This window comes from Neoarius graeffei, chromosome 11, assembly GCF_027579695.1.
Source record: "Neoarius graeffei isolate fNeoGra1 chromosome 11, fNeoGra1.pri, whole genome shotgun sequence".
NCBI classification, from domain to species: Eukaryota; Metazoa; Chordata; class Actinopteri; order Siluriformes; family Ariidae; genus Neoarius; species Neoarius graeffei.
The window spans coordinates 6,812,067-6,835,349 of NC_083579.1; the positions used below are offsets into that span (position 1 = coordinate 6,812,067).

Sequence of the window (23,283 nt, forward strand, 5' to 3'; positions counted from 1 at the left end):
ATAGGTGCAGAAGATAAAAGACAAACAGGGCGATTTTATTGTGAAACAGTTGCAGAAAGCTGCAGATGAAGAAGCGGGATGAGCAGAGGAACAGATTTTACTTTTTTATTTTCTTTACTCTTGAATAAGAGCTGAGATTTATTATCGGTGGTGGAAAAATATTAGTACAGTACTTTGTTACCGTACTTAAGTACCATTTTGGAAGATTATACTTTTAGTAAAGTATTTTTGAAAGTACTGTAAGTCAAGTACATTTCCGCGAGGGGGAGGAAAAAAAAAAACATACGTTTTGTAGTGGTTAGCGCTGTCGCCTCACAGCAAGAAGGTCCGGGTTCGAGCCCCGTGGCCGGCGAGGGCCTTTCTGTGTGGAGTTTGCATGTTCTCCCCGTGTCCGCGTGGGTTTCCTCCGGGTGCTCCGGTTTCCCCCACAGTCCAAAGACATGCAGGTTAGGTTAACTGGTGACTCTAAATTGACCGTAGGTGTGAATGTGAGTGTGAATGGTTGTCTGTGTCTATGTGTCAGCCCTGTGATGACCTGGCGACTTGTCCAGGGTGTACCCCGCCTTTCGCCCGTAGTCAGCTGGGATAGGCTCCAGCTCGCCTGCGACCCTGTAGAACAGGATAAAGCGGCTAGAGATAATGAGATGAGATGAGAAAGTATATGTTTTAAAGTAAAAAGTATAGTAAATTAGCTTGTATTCCCATAGTGAAATTAGCTAGCTTGTTCAGTTAGCTAGCTAGGTAAAGGTTTTAAATATTAGCTGATCATTCACAATCCAAATGATTGATATGTCAGAGTGAGCAGGATATTTTCTTTGATTGATTGTTTACTGAATTAGCTAGTCATACAGAATCGCAAACGATGAAAATGTTTCCTCTTTAGTCTTGAATACTTGAGTTTGTTTGTTTTTTCCACTTCTTTCACTCAAGCAGATCTTCGCCTTCGTTGAACACGGCATTGAAGATGAAATTAAACTGCATTTTAACTCTTCTTCCCTTTCTCCTCCCCCAGGCTCCCACAGTCCAGGTGATCCGTCTGCGTTTTTCAGTGCGACCGAGTCGCTGTTCACTCGTCTGTCGGACGGTACGTCGCCCCCTGCTGTCCTGTCCACCCTGTGCGGGCTCAGATGCCTGTTGCGTCAGAGGGAGGTGGAGAAGTTGCACGCTGTGCTGCAGGAGTTCACACACACTTCCACACTGCCTCAAGGTGAGTGAAGAGAAATTTACAGGGAGGAGAAGATAAACCTGCTCACGATAAACACTTCTGCGTTGAGCTTTTAATCTCGAATCCCAGCACAACAAGCAACGTTTAGAACCATGCGAAGAGGTGCGAGCGATGCTGAGTCATGGTTTTTTTTTGCAAACGTGTAAATGAGGTTACATTTCATCTAGATGTGATTTAACATTTATATGCCATCAGAATGATCCCTGAGCATCAACACCATTCATATTCCTCAGAGGAGGATGAGACGTACAGGGTGTTTTGAAATAAAGTCGAGGTTTCTGGCACGCAGACACACCCATGAGGGATTCACTAGCCGCAGAAGCGGAGCGCGAGACGTCATGCTGTCAGAAATGAACCTCCGTGTCCACAACACAAGCACTGAGCTTTAGCTATACACGCTGACCCAACATCATCGAAGCACGCTCGTCAGCCTTTCTAATTCAAATCATCTCTTTATCCTCCCTGAAAGGGTTTAATACTTTTATTTAATAATTATTTGCTGAAGGTGAGGTGAATAATACCTGAGACAAAGTCGAGGTTATTATTACCTACTTATTAACCTCGCTTGCTCAGTCTTTACGGGAAAATATCAGACCTCAGTCTTTTTCTACGGACTGATCCAGTCTCGGTCTGTGCTGTCAAGATCTCAGTCTGATGTTTTCCCGTAAAGACCAAGCAAGCGAGCTTAATAAGGAGTTTATTTTGGTCTCTCATTTGGGACATTATGGTCAAAAAATACATTTTCTAATTTTACTTTTTTTTTTGCATTTACTCAACACTCAATGTTTCTTTTGTCATGTTTAATAAGAATAAAGATAGTATCTTGCTTTATCTGGCCTCCACTGTGGAAAATTTTTTTGATTACAATTCAAATGCTTTTGTAAAATTGATTTTCCATATAAAATAACTAGGCAGCACGGTGGTGTAGTGGTTAGCGCTGTCGCCTCACAGCAAGAAAGTCCGGGTTCGAGTCCCGTGGCCGGCGAGGGCCTTTCTGTGTGGAGTTTGCATGTTCTCCCCGTGTCCGCGTGGGTTTCCTCCGGGTGCTCCGGTTTCCCCCACAGTCCAAAGACATGCAGGTTAGGTTAACTGGTGACTCTAAATTGACCGTAGGTGTTAGGGGTGTAACAGTATACAAAAATCACGGTTCGGTACGTACCTCGGTTTTGAGGTCACGGTTCGGTTCATTTTCGGTACAGTCTGGGAACAAAATGCAAAACCATTTTCTTTCTCAGCACGTTGTTTATTAAACCACAAAATTGTCAATATACAAAAAGAAACAGTAAATAAATTCAAAGTGCTGCTTGGTACCAGTAAATTAAATGAAATATTCTCAAAAGATTAGCCAATGTTTGAAATTAAAATTAATGAATTCCTTTTAAACAGTAAACAAAAGTTTTCAACATGTAAAGTGCAGCACTCAGTTCCAGTATTCCAGTAAGCAATTTTACTCCATCTACTCAACAACTGAATACGGTCTTAGAGCCGATGCTATAAAGACGCCAGTGGATGCTGTTATGGCTTTAGCCCGATCTGAATTGCCAGGGAGAGGGTGCTTGAATGCAGAAGTCAGCTGCGTTTGCACTACGGTGTTTTTTTTTCCTTGTCGCAGTAATCTTAACACTTGGGTGGTGTCGTTTCAGGTGAGTTAGCATGTTTGACGTATTGCCCGAAAAATAGCCAACCCCAGTAAAACAGTGTCGACATACCGCCTTCGTTTTGTCCACTTGTCTTTCTCCGTTGCAGTATTTCACTGGGAAACCGAAGTGTTCCCAAACGGGAGATTTTAACGACAGGGGAGGATCTTCTAGCTCCGGTTGGTCGCTAGCAGTAGCCATAATGTCAAATCAGATACACCATTCTCTGATACAACACAAGCCGGCACCTCGCTAAAGTTTTTTGAAGAGTGCTTGGGAAAGGCTCGTCTGATTGGTTCGCCGTGCGAAGTGACCTCCACATGGTCACAAGAGCACGAATCACAAACGAGTTTCTTTATAAATATTAAAGAGTCTTCCCTTTACTACTCCAATCACGTACAGGTATCCTCATGAATATTAAAGAGCCAGATGTAGTGGCAGCATATAAAAACACACATAAACTGACTGTACTTGTTCGGTACAGCACTGTACCGTACCGAAGGTCTGTTTTCCAACGGTCCGGTACGAATACATGTACCGTTACGGGCCTAGTAGGTGTGAATGTGAGTGTGAATGGTTGTCTGTGTCTATGTGTCAGCCCTGTGATGACCTGGCGACTTGTCCAGGGTGTACCCCGCCTTTCGCCCGTAGTCAGCTGGGATAGGCTCCAGCTTGCCTGCGACCCTGTAGAACAGGATAAAGCGGCTACAGATAATGAGATGAGATGAAGAATTAAAGCCTGTCCTTCACAGATGAGTGAAAATATTGAATAAATTTCCTCTTTTTGATTGCTTGGGTTAAAAATGCCAAGTTATGATGACTGAATTGATTTTTCACTTAAATATGAAAATGTGAAATATGAATATGAAATATATGAATATAAATATGAAAATTTTTCACTTAAATATGATCCTCTTCCCATCTTTACTTCTGAGAGCCGCTGCCACTCCAAGATGCTCTTTTTATACCCAGTCATGTTAATGACCTATTGCCAGTTGACCTAATGAGTTGCAATTTGGTCCTCCAGCTGTTCCTTTTTTGTACCTTTAACTTTTCCAGCCTCTTATTGCCCCTGTCCCAACTTTTTTGAGATGTGTTGCTGTCATGAAATTTCAAATGAGCCAATATTTGGCATGAAATTTCAAAATGCCTCACTTTCGACATTTGATATGTTGTCTATGTTCTATTGTGAATACAATATCAGTTTTTCAGATTTTGTAAATTATTGCATTCCGTTTTTATTTACAATTTGTACTTTGTCCCAACTTTTTTGGAATCGGGGTTGTATTTTGCATGACGTTTTATTACGGTTATGATTATTCTGTGAGCGCACCGATCCTTAGGTGTCTAAAGTTACAACTTAAAGGAACAGTCCACCGTACTTCCATAATGAAATATGCTCTTCTCTGAATTGAGACGAGCTGCTCCGTACCTCTCCGAGCTTTGCGCGACCTCCCAGTCAGTCAGACGCAGTCAGACGCGCTGTCACTCCTGTTAGCAATGTAGCTAGGCTCAGTATGGCCAATGGTATTTTTTGGGGCTGTAGTTAGATGCGACCAAACTCTTCCGCGTTTTTCCTGTTTACATAGGTTTATATGACCAGTGATATGAAACAAGTTCAGTTACACAAATTGAAACATAGCAATTTTCTATGCTATGGAAAGTCCGCACTATAATGACAGGCGTACTAACACCTTCTGCGCACTTCGGCAGCACATTGATATGGAGCTCAGAGGGTGTATACGCTCCCAAAAATCACGCTGTCTTTAGTGAATGATGCATTTTAGTAGCTGTGGTTCTGCTGTTTCTGGGGATATAAAGCACTTGATGATCTCATTTGAAAAAATGGCAGTTTTATATGGTAAAACACAAAGGCATCCAAAAACAGAAATGTCCCTTTGTGGGTCTCGGAGGGTTACAGAGGACAAAATATTTGCAGATTCATTTCAGTCTGGCATGTGATGAAGTCCCATGGCTGCGAGATACCACGTGACCTTCATTTAGGCAACAATTCGGCATCATCTTGGATTTTTTCAAGTATTTCAAGACTAAGTTTAAACACAATCATCACATACTTGCGTATATAGTTTCTCAAATTTTTTTTTTTTTTTTGGAGCACCTGGTTCAAACCCAGCATCGTTTTCTTTATTCATTAAACTGTCTTTATTTCCTCATTTATTAAACCTTATGCATGTTTAGAAAACTTTTTAAACAAGTTTTAAAAACTCATTCAAAGAAGGATTGGATCCGCATTGTGAAGAAGAAGCTGAATACAAGTCATGACCTCGTGGAACATTAACCAAATCACACGAATGAAGATCAGTGCATGTTCCACGCAATTGAACATGTCATTTGGAGCAGTATCTCATATATTATCATGGGATTACTGTCAGGAAATGCTCCTCGCACCATTTACGAGTCCATCATCCATGATTAAAGAGGATCGTTCGGAATAATCAGCTGTGTGGGGGGATTTTTGTTGGGGTTTTTTTCTTTTTTTTCCCTTTCCTGAGCACGACTGATGGTGGAATCTCGATATTATGTCGGAGCAGACGAAGTTTAAGGTGTACTCAACCGGAGACGAAACAGATGTCAGTCATACAGGAGTGCATTAGAGCTTTTTGTCAGTCTCTGCTCACTCTGCATTGATGAAGATGCACATTGCTGAGAGTCATCTGCATAAACGTGAAGTTTTTCATGCATATTTCAAACTGTTCAGGTGCATAAAGAGGGTGGGAGAAAGTTTGCAAGATGCTAAACTGGTTGTGATATACACTCACCGGCCACTTTAATAGGAACTTGTTCTAATAGATATATTACGTTCATTATGTCTTCTTATTAAATCAGGTTATTAGTTTTCTTTTGTTACAGACATGTAAAAGTTTTTTCCTTTACCTGACATGTTTCGACGGTGTAACTTCCGTCTCCATCAGAGGGTCACCCGGATGTTGGTGTGTGACGTGCTTTTATAATCAGCTGATGTTACGGAGGTGTGGCCTCCCTGTCAACATTACAGTGACTCTACCGTATGTCAGAGGAGTTACAGAACGAATCCAAAGAGCCATGAAAAAACACAACATACAAACACCCGTGAAACCACACACCAAACTACGACAGCTACTAGTTCACCCTAAGGACAAAATCGACCAACACAATAAATGCAATGTTATATATGAAATACCATGCCAGTCATGTAATAAAACCTACATTGGGGAGACAGGAAGGAGTTTTAGCACACGAAAAAGGAACATAAGAAGGAATGTGAAAAACAGAACAGAGACAAACGAGCAAAAAAAGATAAAGCCATGCAAGAGAACCTCAAATCAGCAATAACGGACCACTGCAGAAGGGAAAATCATATAATGGACTGGGACAATGCTCAAATCATACAAGAAGAGAATAACAGGTTCCACCGTTGGATTATGGAGTCAATAGAAATCAAAGCGTAGCCCAAGAACAATAAACAGGGATGAGGGGGCGTACATGCTCTCCCACACCTGGAGTGCCGTCCTGAGGGGGAAACACTGACAGCGGGAGGTGTGACCGACAGGGAGGCCACACCTCCGTAACATCAGCTGATTATAAAAGCACGTCACACACCAACATCCGGGTGACCCTCTGATGAAGACGGAAGTTACACTGTCGAAACATGTCAGGTAAAGGAAAAAACTTTTACATGTCTGTAACAAAAGAAAACTAATACCGTATTTTTCGGACTATAAGTCGCACTTTTTTTCATGGTTCGGCTGGCCATGCGACTTATACTCCGGTGCGACGTATATTTGTTTTGTTTTGTTTTTTTTCACCGCGGAATAACTGGAGCTGATGCTGAGTCTGACGACAGCCACGCAGAAGAAGAGGAAACGGTGCTTCATCTGCCGCTGGAGTTGGCAGAGTTGTTCAGAAGCGACACCGAGGATGAGGAATTCAATGGATTTGCTGATTTGGAGTGAAATCGTCAGCTTGATAAACTTGATTGACCTGTGTTTTATTATTAATGATAGGCCTATAGTTATTTAAATAAGTTATGTAGTGATTTTAGGCAGTGCTTAATTTGTGAAGTGGGAGGTCCCAGAACGCAGGAGGTGGGTGGGTCCGGCGACTCAAAAAAAAAAAAAAGGCGGGGGATGGTTTACTATAACTTTACGCACATGCGCTTATTGTGTGTGTAAAATAATAATAATAATAATATCAGACATTATGATCTTAGAAAACGCTTTAGTTACAAACAGTAATATGTCGTGATATTATATTATAAAATATTAATTTTTATTAGTCTATATATTAAATTATATATTACATTTATCTTCTAAAATAACAGACTGTACTCATCACAACTGGTTTATTTCACCATTGGAGATCAGATCACACAAGACATGAGTTAAATGACTCATTTTAAGGATTTAAGTAGGGGATTTAAAAGCGGTTGTTGTTGGGGTTTTTTTTTCACTAGACGGTTGTTTTTACTACCGTACCTGTCTTTGGAGATGATATACCTATAGCCTACTTGACCTCTGATTTGATGAAATAAAATTTGACAAAAATGAAGAATGACACTCCTCGATGATGACTACAGCTTTAATAACACAGATGAAAGAGCCATGGGGCGATAATAAGCCCTACTGGTAAAAATATTCTAAAAGCAAACTCATTAATGCATCAGTAATAGGCTACTAATATTAGTTATAATAATAATATAGGCTATTAGTAATAATGATAGTGATAGTATTAAAGATAGTAGTAGATATTTAAAATAATCAGACTAGGCTACTTACAGGGCAAAGGGCGCGTCATCACTGCTCAGCTGTTCGTTTATTAAATAAACAATGCAGTCGCGCAGTAACCACGCGCCGCTTATCAGATAGAATCACAGATTCTATGGATAGAATAACCCTTCAAAAAAGTGCGACTTAGTCCGGTGCGACGTATATATGTTTTTTTTTCATCTTCATAATGCATTTTTTGGCTGTTGCGACTTAAACTCCGGAGCGACGTATAGTCCGGAAAATACGGTAACTTGAGGAACTTGTTCTTGATTCAAAGATTCCTGTTCTTGGCTGGCAGGTGAAGATGCTCTTCTGCTCACCACGGTTGTAAAGAGTTGCTATGAGTTGTTCTGTCCTTCCTGGCAAAAAAAGCTTGAACCAATCTGGCCATTTCCCTCTGACACCTCTTTTCTCAACAAGGCGTTTGTTTCCACCCACAGCACTGTCGCTCACTCCCTCGACGTTTGTTTTTTGTTTTTCGCACCATTCTATCTGTGTAAACTCTACTCAAACCTGGCTCAAACCAGCACCCATGCCACAGTGAAAGAAAGTCACACTTCACTGTGAGATCACAGTTTTTCCCATTCTGATGTTTGGACATTGTGAACATTAACTGAAGCTCTTGATTTGTATCTGCGTGATTTTGTTCTGCTGTCGAAGGATCGGCTGATTAGAGAACGGCATCAAACAGAACAGCAGGTGGATGGATGGGTGTTCCTCATAAATTGGCCAGTGAGTGTAATTCGGTAAATAAAATAGAAGTCAGGTCATCTTTAGTCATCTATATTTAAACCAAGATTGAAGGTTATTTACTTCTCGGCACATGAAAGGAATATCATGGGCAAAAGTGAAACGTACTTCATTTCCTCCTTTGGGCTGTTTTATGCTTTTGCGAAGACTTCTTTGAGACCTGGAGTAGGAGTTTTAAGGTGCAGCAAAGAAGTTGATGTACACGTCTTCAAAATCTACAAAAGAAACTCTATGATGCCTATTTTTATTTATTTTTTTTAAACAAAACTGATTGGCTAAACAGGGAAGTATGTTGTGTAGCATTTAGATTAGGGCAAGACCCAAGGTCGTAATCACAGAACAGTGACGTGGCGTTGTATTCATGATGGGAAATGGTGAAAACCTTGAGCTAATATTCGGAGGTGTGCATTCCCAGAATGAGCGCCAAATCCGAGGAAGTCCTTCATTGTGCTCCGTGATGGAAAACTTAACAGCTTGACCTCTGACTGCAGTATTAGCTCACATAACAGTGTGCGCCTGAAGGCATCCGTTTTTCTACAATTACAGTGCCATGAGAAAGTTTGGGCACCCTTGACAAATCCCAGTATTTTTCATTCATATATAATTGGGTGTTTGATTCTACAACTTAGTCTTGACATATGAAATAAATAAAAGACACAGACATATTTCAGCATTGAAGAGAAGTTTATTGGGCTAACAGAAAAAGTGCAATATGCAGCAAAACAAAAATAGGCCCGTGCATAAATTTGGGCACCCTAACAGAAACATTCCATCAATATTTAGTGGAGCCTCCTTTTGCAAAAATTACAGCCTCTAGACGCTTTCTATAGCCACCAATGAGTGTATGGATCTTGGACGAAGGCATCTTGGCCCACTCCTCCTTGCAAAACATCTCTAATTCCTTGAGGTTTGAAGGTCTACGAGCATGGACAGCTTGCTTCAATTCATCCCACAGATTTTCAATGATATTCAAATCTGGGGACTGGGATGGCCATTCCAAGACATTGTACTTGTTCCTCTGCATGTATGCCCGAGTGGATTTTGAGCAATGTTTCGGGTCATTGTCTTGTTGAAACATCCATCCCCGGCGCAACTTCAACTTTGTTACAGACTCTAGCACATTATCCTCAAGAATCTGCTGGTATTGAGTGGAATCCATGCGACCGTCAACTTTAACAAGGTTCCCAGTACCAGTACTCGCCACACAGCCCCACAGCATGATGGAACCTCCACCAAATTTCACTGTGGGTAGCAGATGTTTCTCTTGGAATTCTGTGTTCTTTTTACGCCATGTGTATTGCCTCTTGTTGTGACCAAATAACTCGATTTTTGTTTCGTCAGTCCACAAGATCTTATTCCAAAAGGATACTGGCTTGTCCAAATGTGCTTTTGCATAGTTCAAGCGACTCAATTTGTGGCGACTGCGAAGAAAGGGCTTCTTCCTCATCACTCTCCCGTACAGTCTTTCCTCATGCAAATTGCGCTGTATTGTTGCCCTATGCACAGTGACCCCATCTGCAGCTAGATCCCTTTGCAAGTCTCTGGTGGTGGTCTGTGGGTTGTTTTTAACAATTCTCAGCATCCTTCGTCTTTGCCTCCCTGAAATTTTTCTTGGCCTACCACTTCTGGCCTTGACAAGGACTGTGCCTGTGGCTTTCCATTTTCTTACAATGTTCCTCACGGTAGACACTGACAGCTGAAATCTTTTGGAAAGTTTTTTGTAGCCTTCCCCTAGTCCATACTGCTCTATAATCTTCGTTTTGAGGTCATGAGAAAGTTGTTTTGAGGCCCCCATCTTGCAGCTCTTCAGAGGACAGTCAAAGAGAAAGAGAACTGGCATTTGGCCACCTTAAATAGCCTTTGTCATGATTGGATGCACCTGCCTATTAAGTTCAAGGCTTAATGAGCTCACTTAACCAACTTGATGTTTTCAATTACTCTGTGATGATTAGTTACAGGTTTTCAAAGCAACAAAATGTCAAGGGTTCCCATACTTTTGCACAGCCTATTTTTCACATTTGATTTAATTTCATACAAAGGAATACACCAATAATTAAAATCAGTGTCTGCAAAACAACCCAGCACTTGGCTCTGATGGGCAAAGGAAGGACATGCCACTAGGGTGTTTTTCTGTGGAGACAGAGTCAATTATTGTACAACCTCAGACGGGGTGCCCAAACTTTCTCATGGCACTGTAAGAAATATTGACCATTAATCAAATGTATTTGTGCCAAAAATAACTTCAAATTAGAAGTGCCCATTTAGAATCTCCAGCGGTTGATATGGCGCTGATCCAGTACCCAGGATGCAAGTAGAAAATGATTGATCAGATACCAGAGGGGAAAAAAATGTCATTTAATCTGATCTTGTAACACAGGGGTTTTCAAAGTGTGGGAGAGTCGGCCCCCCTCAGAGAGCAAATAAACAGCCCCCCCCCCCCCCCCCCCCCCACACACACACACACACACACTTTCTGTTGTTGCTATACATAATGTTCCATTTGTATTTTTTAAAAAAAATGGTTGTAGTACACCTTTTTATTTTTTTCTTTTACACATTTTAAACATCTGTGCTCTTTGAAAACATCCTCTTTTTTTTACACATTTTAAACATCTGTGCTTTTTGAAAACGTCTTTTTTTACACATTTTAAACGTGCTTTTTTAAAATATCTTTTTACACATTTCGAACATCTGTGCTTTTTGAAAGCATCTTTTTTTACACATTTAAAACATGAGCTTTATTTAAACATCTTTTTTTACACATTTTAAACATATGAGCTTTATTAAAACATTTTTTTTTTACACATTTTAAACATCTGTGCTTTTTTAAAACCTTTTTTTTTTTACACATTTTAAACATCTGTGCTTTTTTTTTTTTTAAACATCTTGTTTTACACATTTTAAACATCTCATAGCATCGTTAGCGAGCACCTCTTGGCAGACAACACACTGTGGCAGTGGAGCATCTTCAGATCCAGTCCATGAAAATCCAAACTTTAAATAATCGTGGTCATACTTCCTTCTTTTTTTGCTTGGCCCAGACTCTGTCTCCTCACTCACTGTAGCTTTAGGTACTAAAAATCCATCCATTTTGTCTCTGGCAAAGGCTAGCTGAAGTTCGCTAAATGTCCGCAATAGTAACTTATTCTGGTTTATTTTTCCTGACGTCCCCCCCCCGAAGAACTCTGGCGCCCCCTAGGGGAGGCGCGCCCCACACTTTGAAAAGCCCTGTTGTAACAAATGGAAAAGGTTGGAATACAGTTTCGAAAAGATTGGGGGGGGGGCTGCAGTTTCATGTGCACATCATGTAGTTGTAATAATGAGACTATCAATGATGGCGTAACTCACTCTGGCCCCATCTAGTCCAGAAGGAACGATCTAAAGTGGGCCACCTTGTGCAGTTCTACTCTCAAATATTTGAGCTGGACTGGTTGAGAGTAGAACTGCACAAGGTGGCCCACTTTGGATCGTTCCTTCTGGACTAGATGGGGTCAGAGTGGGTAGAAGTTCTATGCACCCTAGGTACCCTACCTTCATGCCAGAAAGAATCAAAATCATTGAAGAATTGATGGAGAAGAAGCAATTTGTGTGGAAACTGCTCGTTAGGGTTTAATTACTCCATATCTTAATTATTAATTGCAATTATGCAAATTTGGGTAGAAATTATATGCACCCCCAGGTGGACCTACCTTCCTGCCAAAAAGAATAAAAATCGGTGAAAAATTGAGAGAGAAGAAGCGATTTTGATGAAACGTGGACGATGGACGACAGATAACCTATGATGGCATAAACTCATCACCTGTTGATCGGATGAGATATCTCATTCATCTCATCTCATTATCTCTAGCCGCTTTATCCTTCTACAGGGTCGCAGGCAAGCTGGAGCCTATCCCAGCTGACTACGGGCGAAAGGCGGGGTACACCCTGGACAAGTCGCCAGGTCATCACAGGGCTGACACATAGACACAGACAACCATTCGCACTCTCATTCACACCTACGGTCAATTTAGAGTCACCAGTTAACCTAACCTGCATGTCTTTGGACTGTGGGGGAAACCGGAGCACCCGGAGGAAACCCACGCGGACACGGGGAGAACATGCAAACTCCACACAGAAAGGCCCTCGCCGGCCACGGGGCTCGAACCCGGACCTTCTTGCTGTGAGGCGACAGCGCTAACCACTACACCACCGTGCTGCCCGGATGAGATATTATTATTATTATTATTATTAAGTTTAACTTGTATAGCATCTTTCTCAGACCCAAGGTCGCTTTACAATTTAAAAAAAAAAGTCCACCAAAAGAGGTCAGGATGTAACTCAAGTGGTGTAGCTGGCCCCAGTCCCACCAAAAGGCACATGAGGGTATGTCCTATGCTGCCTGCACAGCCGCCATGACCCCACCAGGCAACAGCGCTCAGAACACCACGCCATGAATCCAGAAAGCAAGCACAGAAGCACCGCCATATAGACCCCTTTCACTGACGTCACCCGAAACTGGAAGTAAACAGACCCTGCGCCATTTTGGAAGACCAACAAACTCGTGATTAGGGGGAAATAACGGCAGCGGTATGTGAACCCACGAGAATAAAGTGGAGTGGCAAACGACTTAAACAAACAAATCTGAGCTGTTTTATTTATGATTTATTGGCCCAACAGTAGACTTGAAAGAAACCTGTGTGAGACTTGGCAAAAAACTGTGGATATAATGGATGTCTGTGCATGATCTGTGGACACTTTGAGGTAAGCAAACGCAAGAAATTCAGATTTAAAACATGCTAAATTGGCGCCAAGTTGATAACTGTATGAGGAGCAAGCCTCCCAGACTTCTACAATTTAATAATAATAATAATTTAGGATGGTTTGGAGCTTGCTCGCTGCTGCCAGGTTGGTTGTTGAGTAGCCTGACTGTTTTTTTTTTTTTTTCTTGCATGTGGTATCATTGTTGACGCGAGGTTGTTTTTTGAACATGCCAATGCGGACACGATTTCCCCTGATGAGTTATGACTTCAGCCGCGATGCGTGTGTGGAGGTGTGGAGTCCGCGTGATATGTGCGTAAGATAGGCTTCTCGTGTGTTTGGAGATCCGCGCTCCGAGACGAGCGCAAGCGCGCCCCCCCCCCCAAGGGAAAAAAAGGGGCCCCCCGAAAATATCGGCATAGTTCGAACACTGAGTGTAGGTACTGGGTGTAAACAACAAATAGTTTACAATGTCTGGGTAGCAAACAGATGGCAGAATTGTTGTCCGGTCCTCCTTATGTTTCCATTCTCCCTTGCCCCGAGTCTTATCATATGGGTCAAACCCATCAATCACAGCCAGTTTCTCCACATACCGTGCCCTTTCTGCAGCTGGTAATGTACTCACATAACCAGAATTATCAGCCATCGTGTCACTTTACTCTCGCTCGTACTTTGTTTTATATTGTGAGTGCATGTACTTGGTCTTCCAATATGGCGCCTAACAAAATCTCGCGGCGCGGTGACGTCATGTGAAAGGGGTCTATAGAGCACTGGACAACGCCAATATTGGAGAACAACAAACTCACTGCAGTCTGTAGTGAGTAAAACAAACATCTCCCATGGCGGACCAAGGCCCGAGGAAACCGACACCCAAAATTGGGTCTGGAGCAACACCACAACCAGTGGACAAAACATTCAAGCAAAGAACAAACATCAAACGAAAGAAAGGAAAGAAGAACCAACCAACCATCCATCTCTGGTGAGAAGCGGTAGCCAAAACGTGCACAGCGTACTCTCAACCGGAAACGGAAGTCATTCTCCAAGCAAAACAAAGGCATCCGGGTTTTAACTGTTTTAGCTCTGTCTGGGTTAGTTTCATTTTTTTAATTTATTTTTTCCTGTCAGTTGAAAAAATTATTTAAAGCTTAGTAGATTTGAACGAGGGAAGAAATATCTATATTGGCTGACACTCAGTTTCAGTCGCATCATGGCATGACCTCTGTAGTCCCCAGAAATCATTAGCTCTGGTTGCAGATGAATGACTTCCAGACACATTGACGAATTGCTGTTGGTGGACACGAAGCGATTCGCACGTGGACGCCGTCCTCCCCAAGTCAGAAGTGGATCAAATTACAGTAGGATGAACCGAGGGAGTCGTCTTGTCCAGAATAAAGATCCCTGATTAGTGTTAAAATTCTGTCATTACGTTCTCTTCTGCATTTGATTATTATGGCTAATGTCCTGCTTGTTCTGCAGTGATTGCACGGTAATTCAGGTCTTTCAGATGTTCTTTACAGCACACTAATGTGTCTCAGCACAGTAAGAGTCAATGAACTACAGCATCTGTGCCTGGAGCTTAATTTTGGAAGACCAGTCAAGAGTGGCTGCAGCCGTTAAGTGCTCGCTCCATCACTCGTGCAGAGTCCTTTCAGGGTCCTTACACGCCAACATTTGGTGGAATGGTGCTATAAATGCGGGAGATACTTTATGTAACCTGCTCTGGGGCCTTGAGGTGCAACTGATGGCTGCAAGTAATAGTTCAATTTCCACAGCGTTCCTCTTACCCAAATGTAGTCAATCAGGCGAGACGTTTTTGGCATCCTAAACCTTTATTCTGATCTTGGTTAATGGTACAAGGGAACGTTAGGAAGGGAAGCTTCTAGATATGGTTTCTAGTTATCCATCAGACATGCTTTTGTGGGTTCTGGCACTGTATGACACACTGTTATAGGCATAGTGATGATTTTGAAGCCAAAGCCCTTATTTCCACCATTTTGTAACCTGAAAATGGCCACTTTTTAGTCCTGTGGATATTGTCACGCTTTTTAATCTTTTGGTTGCGTCACGGTGATGAGGTGACGGTGAAGTGATGTTAAATATCTCTCTCTTTTGTCTTTCTTTCCCATCAGATGAGACTAAAGTGATCTACACACTCTTCCACTACTGGATAACTGAAGTTCTTCCCATGCAAACAGAAAAGAAGGCATGACCACAACATACGCACTGCAGTTCCACAGTTCGGTTCCAACTCCAGATCCAGTTCTCTTGTTTAATATTAAGAGGATTGGGACGAGGAAGCCAGTTTCTGTCAGGGTATAAATATGGAGCTGTACAGGGGCGCCACCAGAAATTTTGGGCCGCATGAAAGATTAGAATTTTGGGCCCCCCAACTTTGCCCACCCTCGTCACGATTGCACTATTGTCATTATTTGACTTTTGATAGCCCATGGACCTTGAGTTTGTGACTTTATTACATTTTATGTATTAACCTACCAGGGACTAGATGAAAACTGGTCAGTGACTAATTCTGGTGCATTTACAATCACAAATGAAAATTCAAGATTTTGCCACATGCCTTTTTGTGCTAGGACAATTGGTAGTGAAATGTGTGATGTGACTGCTAATAAATCATAGAACACGTAACCATGTCAAACACTTGACTGGTGTCCCTTATTAGCAACACTTTAATCTAGCAAACTGTATATGGCGCTCGCTCATTAAAAACTTCAATCCTAAAGCATTTATGGGTTGTATTGCTGCTTACCTCCTTCTCCAAAGGGGGGTTCAGTGGTTTGGTAGGGCGGAGGTCCCCCTGAGGCTGAATCTGTGCATATTTAGGGTACCCCATTAGTTATGAAACTGGTTGTTAGCACTAGTTATTAGCACCAGCATAATGTAATATTTCATCTTGTTTATTATCACACAAGTCAGTTCAGTTATTAAAATGGAAAAAATGTCACTGTACAAACTGTAAAAGTGTTCTCTTGATAGGCTAATCCAACCACGTTCATACTGTTCATTTACCATTCACTAATAATATATATTTTTTTAAAGATATTTTTTTGGGCTTTTTTCACCTCTATTGGACAGGACAGCGCAGAGACAGGAAACGAGCGGGAGAGAGAGACAGGGAGGGACCGGGAAACGACCCCGGGCCGGAACCGAACCCGGGTCCCTGGATCCATGGCACGGCGCCCCATCCACCCGAGCCACGACGCCCCTCATTCGCTAATATTTTGAACACACATGTGAGCGATAGCTACCTTTCTTTGGGAAAAACTGAGTGACCAGTTGCCTGCCTCTCCGGTCCCTCTCAGCTTTCAGCTGCCTTTCTTTACGTTTTTGACAGCCACTCTTCATATTTAGCGATCATAGACTGTACGCACTCCACTGCTGGCTGGCTGGCTGCTGCACCGCGACACAGCAGCAAGTAGCGTTGCACTGATCAGCACACAGATTTAACGCATCGCGCTTCTACCAGAACTGGACCGTACCATTTCGCAAAAGGGGGAGGGTTAAATGACAATATGTTGAAGAACTCAAGAAATAGACAACCTTGTTCAATTAGCTCATTTTACCAGATGGAATATTGCATTGTTGTTATTTCAAAAGTCTTATTAAAATCATTAAAAGCATATTATCAGCCCCTTAAAGGGCCCCATGGCAGTGCTGGGCCCCTAGAATTATTCTAACCTTTCCCCCCCTGGCGGCGCCCATGGAGCTGTATGTATGAATAAACGTAGTGCTGCATTTCCTGCCATCAATACTGAGACATTTTGTGGTTTCAAAACTAAAGAGGTCTAGTTTAGTGCAATGTATAAAACTGTGGACTAATCCAAAGATCCCAGAAACATCTAAATGAATTGTAGGTGATTTGTACCTGCTAGGGGAGTGGTTCTAAAAGTGAGACTGGTGAAGCATTTACTTTACAGGGTACCATTAAGATTAAACGTCTTGCTCAAGGGCCCAAGCATGCCAGCTTGGTGGTGCTGAGGTTTGAGCTCGTGATTTTCAAAAGCCGCCAGTTCCTGAAGCATAGCCAGAGGGTCTGTGATATTATTCTTAAAAACTTTTTTACAGTCCTGGCAATCGCAACCCATTGTTATCATTACTATAAGTTATTATATTTATTATCGAGTGATAGTTATTCGCCTGTTTGACTGGTCCCATCCAAAAGCTCAATAACTCAAAGCAGCCAAGTCTTGAAATAATTTCAAGCAGGACCTCATGTATTCTGTCTGCTGGAATTATAGGAAAAGTGCTATAGCTGCAATAAATATCCAAAATATTACTATAATGAGCCCAGGTTACTAGGGTGTGAGCTTATGGCAGATTCTACCGTAACTGGATCCATTAACCACTTGCCCACAAAATAAGAAATTTTTCTTGTCCTTTTTTCAGTGAGGTAATATTTTCAAGATTGAAAATATGGTATTTGGTCTTCTAAAACAGCACGTCATTTAAAAATACACCGAGTATATCAATAAAAGATTTTTAAAGAATAAAGTTCTATTTCTTTGACATATCTGACAGACATAACTCCCATTTTAAAAATCATTTTCATTATCCCTGTTGCTATCGTCAGTGAATTTCTGTCAGATGACCTGACGATAGACTCAGCCATTATGGATCTTTGGTAGTTATCGTGTGGAAGCAGGCTTTATCATTTTTGGGTGTCAACAGATAGAGTTGAAATAGATTAACAGCGAAAAAACTATTTCGTTCACGAGAGAAGCCCACAGTTATTTTTAAAAAATGCTATCGTCAGTCTGTCAGTCAAATGCACCTGACGATAGCAAAATTCAAGCCCTCACCACGCACATGTTGACTGGCGCAAAGAGGAAATTCTACTGCGCGTGATTTGTGTGACAGCAGACATTTACTTCTGGGCAAGACTTGGAGTTCTGACAGCTAGAGTTCATCAAATAAATCAAGGTAAGATTTTCAGTCAGCTATCCTGACCATAGAAATTTTTGACAATAGAAACATTGAGAATATATTTGTGCATTCATATTTAAAGTTTTCCTCCAGAAAATTATCGTAAGTTGAGATAAATCAGAGCCACTTGCGACCCTTTCAGCCGACAGGCCATTTCAATGTGTTATTTCCCCGCGAAAGTGACACAGTCGTGTCTATCATCACTGTTCTGACAATTATTGTGATATTTCAATTTTGAAAATAAATTTTATCTTTTTTATTTCAATATTTTATTTTATTATTTGGTTCTAGTGATGAGGTATTTAATATTATTACTAAATTTGTCAGATTAATAATGTAAGAAACAGTTTTGTTGCTATTGTCATCTAGAGTGTCTGTCAGAATATGATGGTAGACGTTAGTTTGTCTGTCAGATTTTGATGATAGAAACCGATGTGTTTCTATTGTCATTTAGCATGTCTGTCATGTCAGGCTTTCATTAATTAGTTACCAGGACTACTGTCCTAAAATTTACTGTGAATGTCCAAGACCCCAAATGCTACTAGAAAAACTTAATAGAATGATCAAAATAATCAATTCATGCACTGGGGCGGTTTGCAGTCGAGTGTGAAGCGGCTGGGATGAGAATCAGCACCTCCAAGTCCGAGGCCATGGTTCTCGACCGGAAAAGGGTGGCTTGCCCTCTCCAGGTTGGTGGAGAAGTCCTGCCTCAAGTAGAGGAGTTTAAGTATCTCGGGATCTTGTTCACGAGTGAGGGAAGGATGGAGCGTGAGATCGACAGGCGGATCGGTGCAGCCTCCGCAGTGATGCGGTCGCTTTACCGGTCCGTCGTGGTGAAGAAGGAGCTGAGCCAAAAGGCGAAGCTCTCAATTTACCAGTCTATCTACGTTCCGACTCTCACCTATGGTCATGAGCTTTGGGTAATGACCGAAAGGACAAGATTGCAGATACAAGCGGCCGAAATGAGTTTCCTTCGCAGGGTGGCTGGGCGCTCCCTTGGAGATAGGGTGAGAAGCACAGTCACTCGGGAGGAGCTCGGAGTAGAGCCGCTGCTCCTCCACATCGAGAGGAATCAGCTGAGGTGGCTCGGGCATCTTTTTCGGATGCCTCCTGGACGTCTCCCTGGGGAGGTGTTCCAGGCATGTCCCCCCGGGAGGAGGCCCCGGGGAAGACCCAGGACACGCTGGAGGGACTATGTCTCTCGGCTGGCCTGGGAACGCCTCGGTGTTCTTCCCAAGGAGCTGGCCGAGGTGTCTGGGGAAAGGGAAGTCTGGGCTTCCCTGCTTAGACTGCTGCCTCCGCGACCCGGTCCCGGATAAAGCGGAAGAAGACGAGAACGAGAAAATAATCAATTCAGCAGTTTAAGGAGATGGGACTTAACTGGCCTGTTATGGTAGAATCTGCCTTATACTGTTTGGACGCTATCCTTGAACTTGTCCGCTATGGTCTTGGGCTTCTATAAAGTGGTCAGATTGGCGCAGAATATATCAAGTGTTTGGTTTCAGAATGGGGGGGAAAAAAAAACAAGTTCTCGCCAAAGAAGTTTGGTACAGTATTTGATTGCTATTCAAAGTTCCATGTTCAGTTTGATGCAAATCGTGATATCTGCCATGTTTCTCTGCATAGTACGGTACTGTGCAAAAGTCTTTGGCCCCCCTTTTATTTTCCATACAAACTTTTGTTACAGATTTTTATTTTATGACTTCTACATTATTGAGTCAAAATAGTATAAAAAACATTTTAGAGTTCCAAATGTTCGTTTTCCAGCACAAAATTAAATGTTACGGGAAAAAAAAGTTTGTATCTGAGCAGCATATTCCATAAGAGCTCAGGTTTTTTTTTTTTTTTTTAATTTAAAAAAAAAAATTTAAAAACTGTACCATTTAGAAATTTGTACACCAGCAGCAATGCTTTAAAGTCAATTCTGTAGCTTACTGGAAGCCAGTGAAGGGACCTTAGAATTGGAGTAATGTGCTCTGTTCTTTTTGTTCGTGTGAGAACCCTCGCCGCTGCATTTTGAATCACCTCAAGTCGTTTGATGGTCTTTTTTGGCAGGCCTGTGAAAAGGCCATTGCAGTAGTCAACCCTACTAGAGATGAAGGCATGTATAAGTTTTTCCAGATCAGTTTTTGACACAAGTCCTCTTAGTTTGGAAATGTTTTTTAGGTGATAAAATGCCGATTTAGTGATTTGCTTTCATGTGACTGTCAAAGTTTAGCTCACTGTCAATGAAAACACCCAAGATTTTTAACCATATCTTTTGTTTTAATCCCCTTTGTGTCAAGAATAGTGGTAATCCTGAGTCTTTCATCTTTTTTCCCAAATAGAATTACTTGTGTTTTATCTGTGTTCAGCTGAAGAAAATTTTGTGACATCCAGTTGTTGATCTGGTCGATACACTGGTAGAGACATTCAAGGGGGGCATAATCATTAGGTGATAGAGCAAAATAAATTTGGGTGCCATCTGCATAGCAGTGATACAAAATTGAGTTGTTCTTGATAATTTGTCCAAGTGGGAGCATATAAAGGTTGAATAGTAATGGTCCAAGGATCGACCCCTGGGGGACACCACAGGTCAAGGACATTGATATTGAGGTACAATTTCCCATGGTAACAAAGAAGCTTCTATCTTTTTAAGTATGATTTTAACCAATCGATAACTTTACCAGTCAACCCAACCCAGTGTTCAAGTCAATATAGCAGTATGTTATGATCAGCAGTATCAAAAGCTGCACTGAGGTCCAGTAACACCAGGACCGATGTTTTGCCTGCATCAGTATTAAGACGTATGTCATTTATAACTTTAATCAGCGCTGTTTCAGTGCTGTGATTGGCACGAAATCCTGACTGAAAGTTATCAAAACAGCTGTTTGATATCAAGAAGGCAGTTAATTGATTGAAGACGATTTTTTCAAGGATTTTTCCCAATGAATGGTAGATTTGATATTGGCCTGTAGTTGTTCAATACTGAAGCATCCAGATTATTCTTTATAAGTAGGGGCTTTACAACGGCTTTTTTCAGGGACACAGGAAAAATGCCAGTCTCTAGGGATGTATTTATGATCTGAAGCACATCTGTAATTATGAGGTGAAGAACAGACTTAAAAAAGTTGGTGGGCAGAATGTCCAATTCAGATGCTGAGGAACTGAGATTTTGTACAGTTTTTTCAAGAGTCTCGTAATCAAGCAAACAAAATTCTGACATTGTGTTGAAATTGTCTGTCTGTGTCACTGGTGATTGCAGCTTTTCAATTATTTGCAACTGAGATATATTCTGAGCAATATTCTGCCGTATTTTATCAATTTTACCTTTGAAGAAGGATGCAAACTCATTGCATTTATTAACTGAGAGAAGTTCAGGTGCTAATTGTGGTGGGGCATTAGTTAGCTTCTCTACTGTTGAAAATAGCACACGGGCATTGTTCATATTCCTGTTGATGATGTTGGAGAAGAAAGACTGGTAAAGCAAGACAATTTCATAATTATATTTACAAAGCATCTCTTTATGGATTTGATAATGGATGTGAAGTTTAGATTTGCCCCATTTTCTTTCAGTCTTCCTACATTCTCTCTTTAGCAGTTTAACAGCCGGGTACTGCTTCCATGGTGCTTTCTGCTTGTCATTGACTCTTTTGATTTTGAATGGAGCAATATCATCCATAATTTGGGTCATATTTAAATTAAAAATTAAATTAAAAAAATTAAAGCAAATTGAACTGCCACTGTGTATGAAATGCGCTCTATAAATAAATTTGCCTTGCCTCAGTTTTCAGATTAAAAAAGAAAACATCATGAAGGCTACTGGGTTTTGGTGCAAAATGAAGACGTGAGTGTGATAAAGTGTCCAGAAGAACTGTGGCTGGTTCTGTAAGATGCTCAGTAAAACCTACAGCTCATTTCTTTATCAAACTGGACCTGAGGCTCTTTAATATACATACATATATACATACATATATACATTTTATATATATATATATATATATATATATATATATATATATATATATATATATATATAAAAACACAAAGGGTCATCTCACACCAAATATTAACTTTGTTTCATTTATTATGGCTTACTGATTATTGTGTGTGTGTGTGTGTATATATATATATATATATATATATATATATATATATATATATATATATATATATATACACACACACACACACACACACACACACACACACACACAGTGCAATGCAATGCAATAATGAGTACACCCCCCCTGAAAAACGACATTTTTCACAGTATTAAAATGAACACAAACAATATGTCCCAAACAGTTCCTTGATGATATTTATTGCACTATATTCTTACATTATAACTCAAGCAGAAAGGTGAAAAGATGCCTTAAATTACATATTTTTCTGTTTCCGTGAAAGTGGGGTGGAGCAAAAGTGAGTACACCCCACAACAAACTCAATTACATCCAGTATATTTAGTACTTTGTATGGCCTCCATTATTTGCAATGACAGCCCCAAGTGTCCTTGGCATGGAGTGCACAAGTTGACAACATTTGGCTACATCAGTCTTTTTCCATTCTTCAAGGATGACATCTTTCAGAGCCTGGATGTTGGATGGAGAGTGATGCTCAACCTGCCTCTTCAGTATTCCCCAAAGATGCTCTATAGGGTTCAGATCAGGTGACATACTTGGCCATGGAATCACTCTCACCCTGTTCCTCTTCAGAAAGTCAGCAGTGGCCTTAGATGTGTGTTTTGGGTCATTGTCATGTTGAAAAATGGCACGACGACCAACGGCCCGAAGTGATGGAAGCATCTTAGCTTTCAGTATAGAGTAGTACATTTGAGAATTCATGATGCCATCAATGAAATGCAGTTCTCCAACACCTGCAGCACTCATGCAACCCCACATAAGAACACTACCCCCTCCATGTTTCACTGTGGGCACCATGCATTTTTCCTTGTACTCCTCACCCTTGTGACGTCAGACTGTTTTGAAGCCATCAGTTCCAAAAAGATTGATTTTGGTCTCATCACTCCAGAGTATAGAGTCCCAGTAGCCTTCATCCTTTTCAGCATTTGCCCTGGCAAACTCTAGACGAGCTTTTTTGTGACTGGGCTTTAGGAGAGGCTTCCTTCGGGGACGACACCCATGCATGCCATTCCGCTGCACTGTACGGCATATTGTGTCACGTGACGCATTCACTCCAATTTCAGTCTCTACTTCCTTAGATACCTGTTGTGCACTTGCATGCCGATTTT

General features: G+C 41.3%; 1 protein-coding gene across 1 annotated transcript in view; it reads left to right on the top strand.

The window, feature by feature from the left end:
• The window catches only part of LOC132893745 (glutamate-rich protein 1), a 46,375-nt gene extending 30,617 nt beyond the window's left edge, over positions 1-15,758 (top strand). The window contains exons 5-6 of the mRNA XM_060932863.1: positions 1,013-1,207; positions 15,245-15,758. Of these exons, the coding sequence (XP_060788846.1) occupies positions 1,013-1,207; positions 15,245-15,324 (275 nt within the window). The 3' untranslated portion in view covers positions 15,325-15,758. The remainder of the gene's footprint in view (positions 1-1,012; positions 1,208-15,244) is intronic.
• The last annotated feature ends 7,525 nt before the right edge of the window (positions 15,759-23,283 follow it).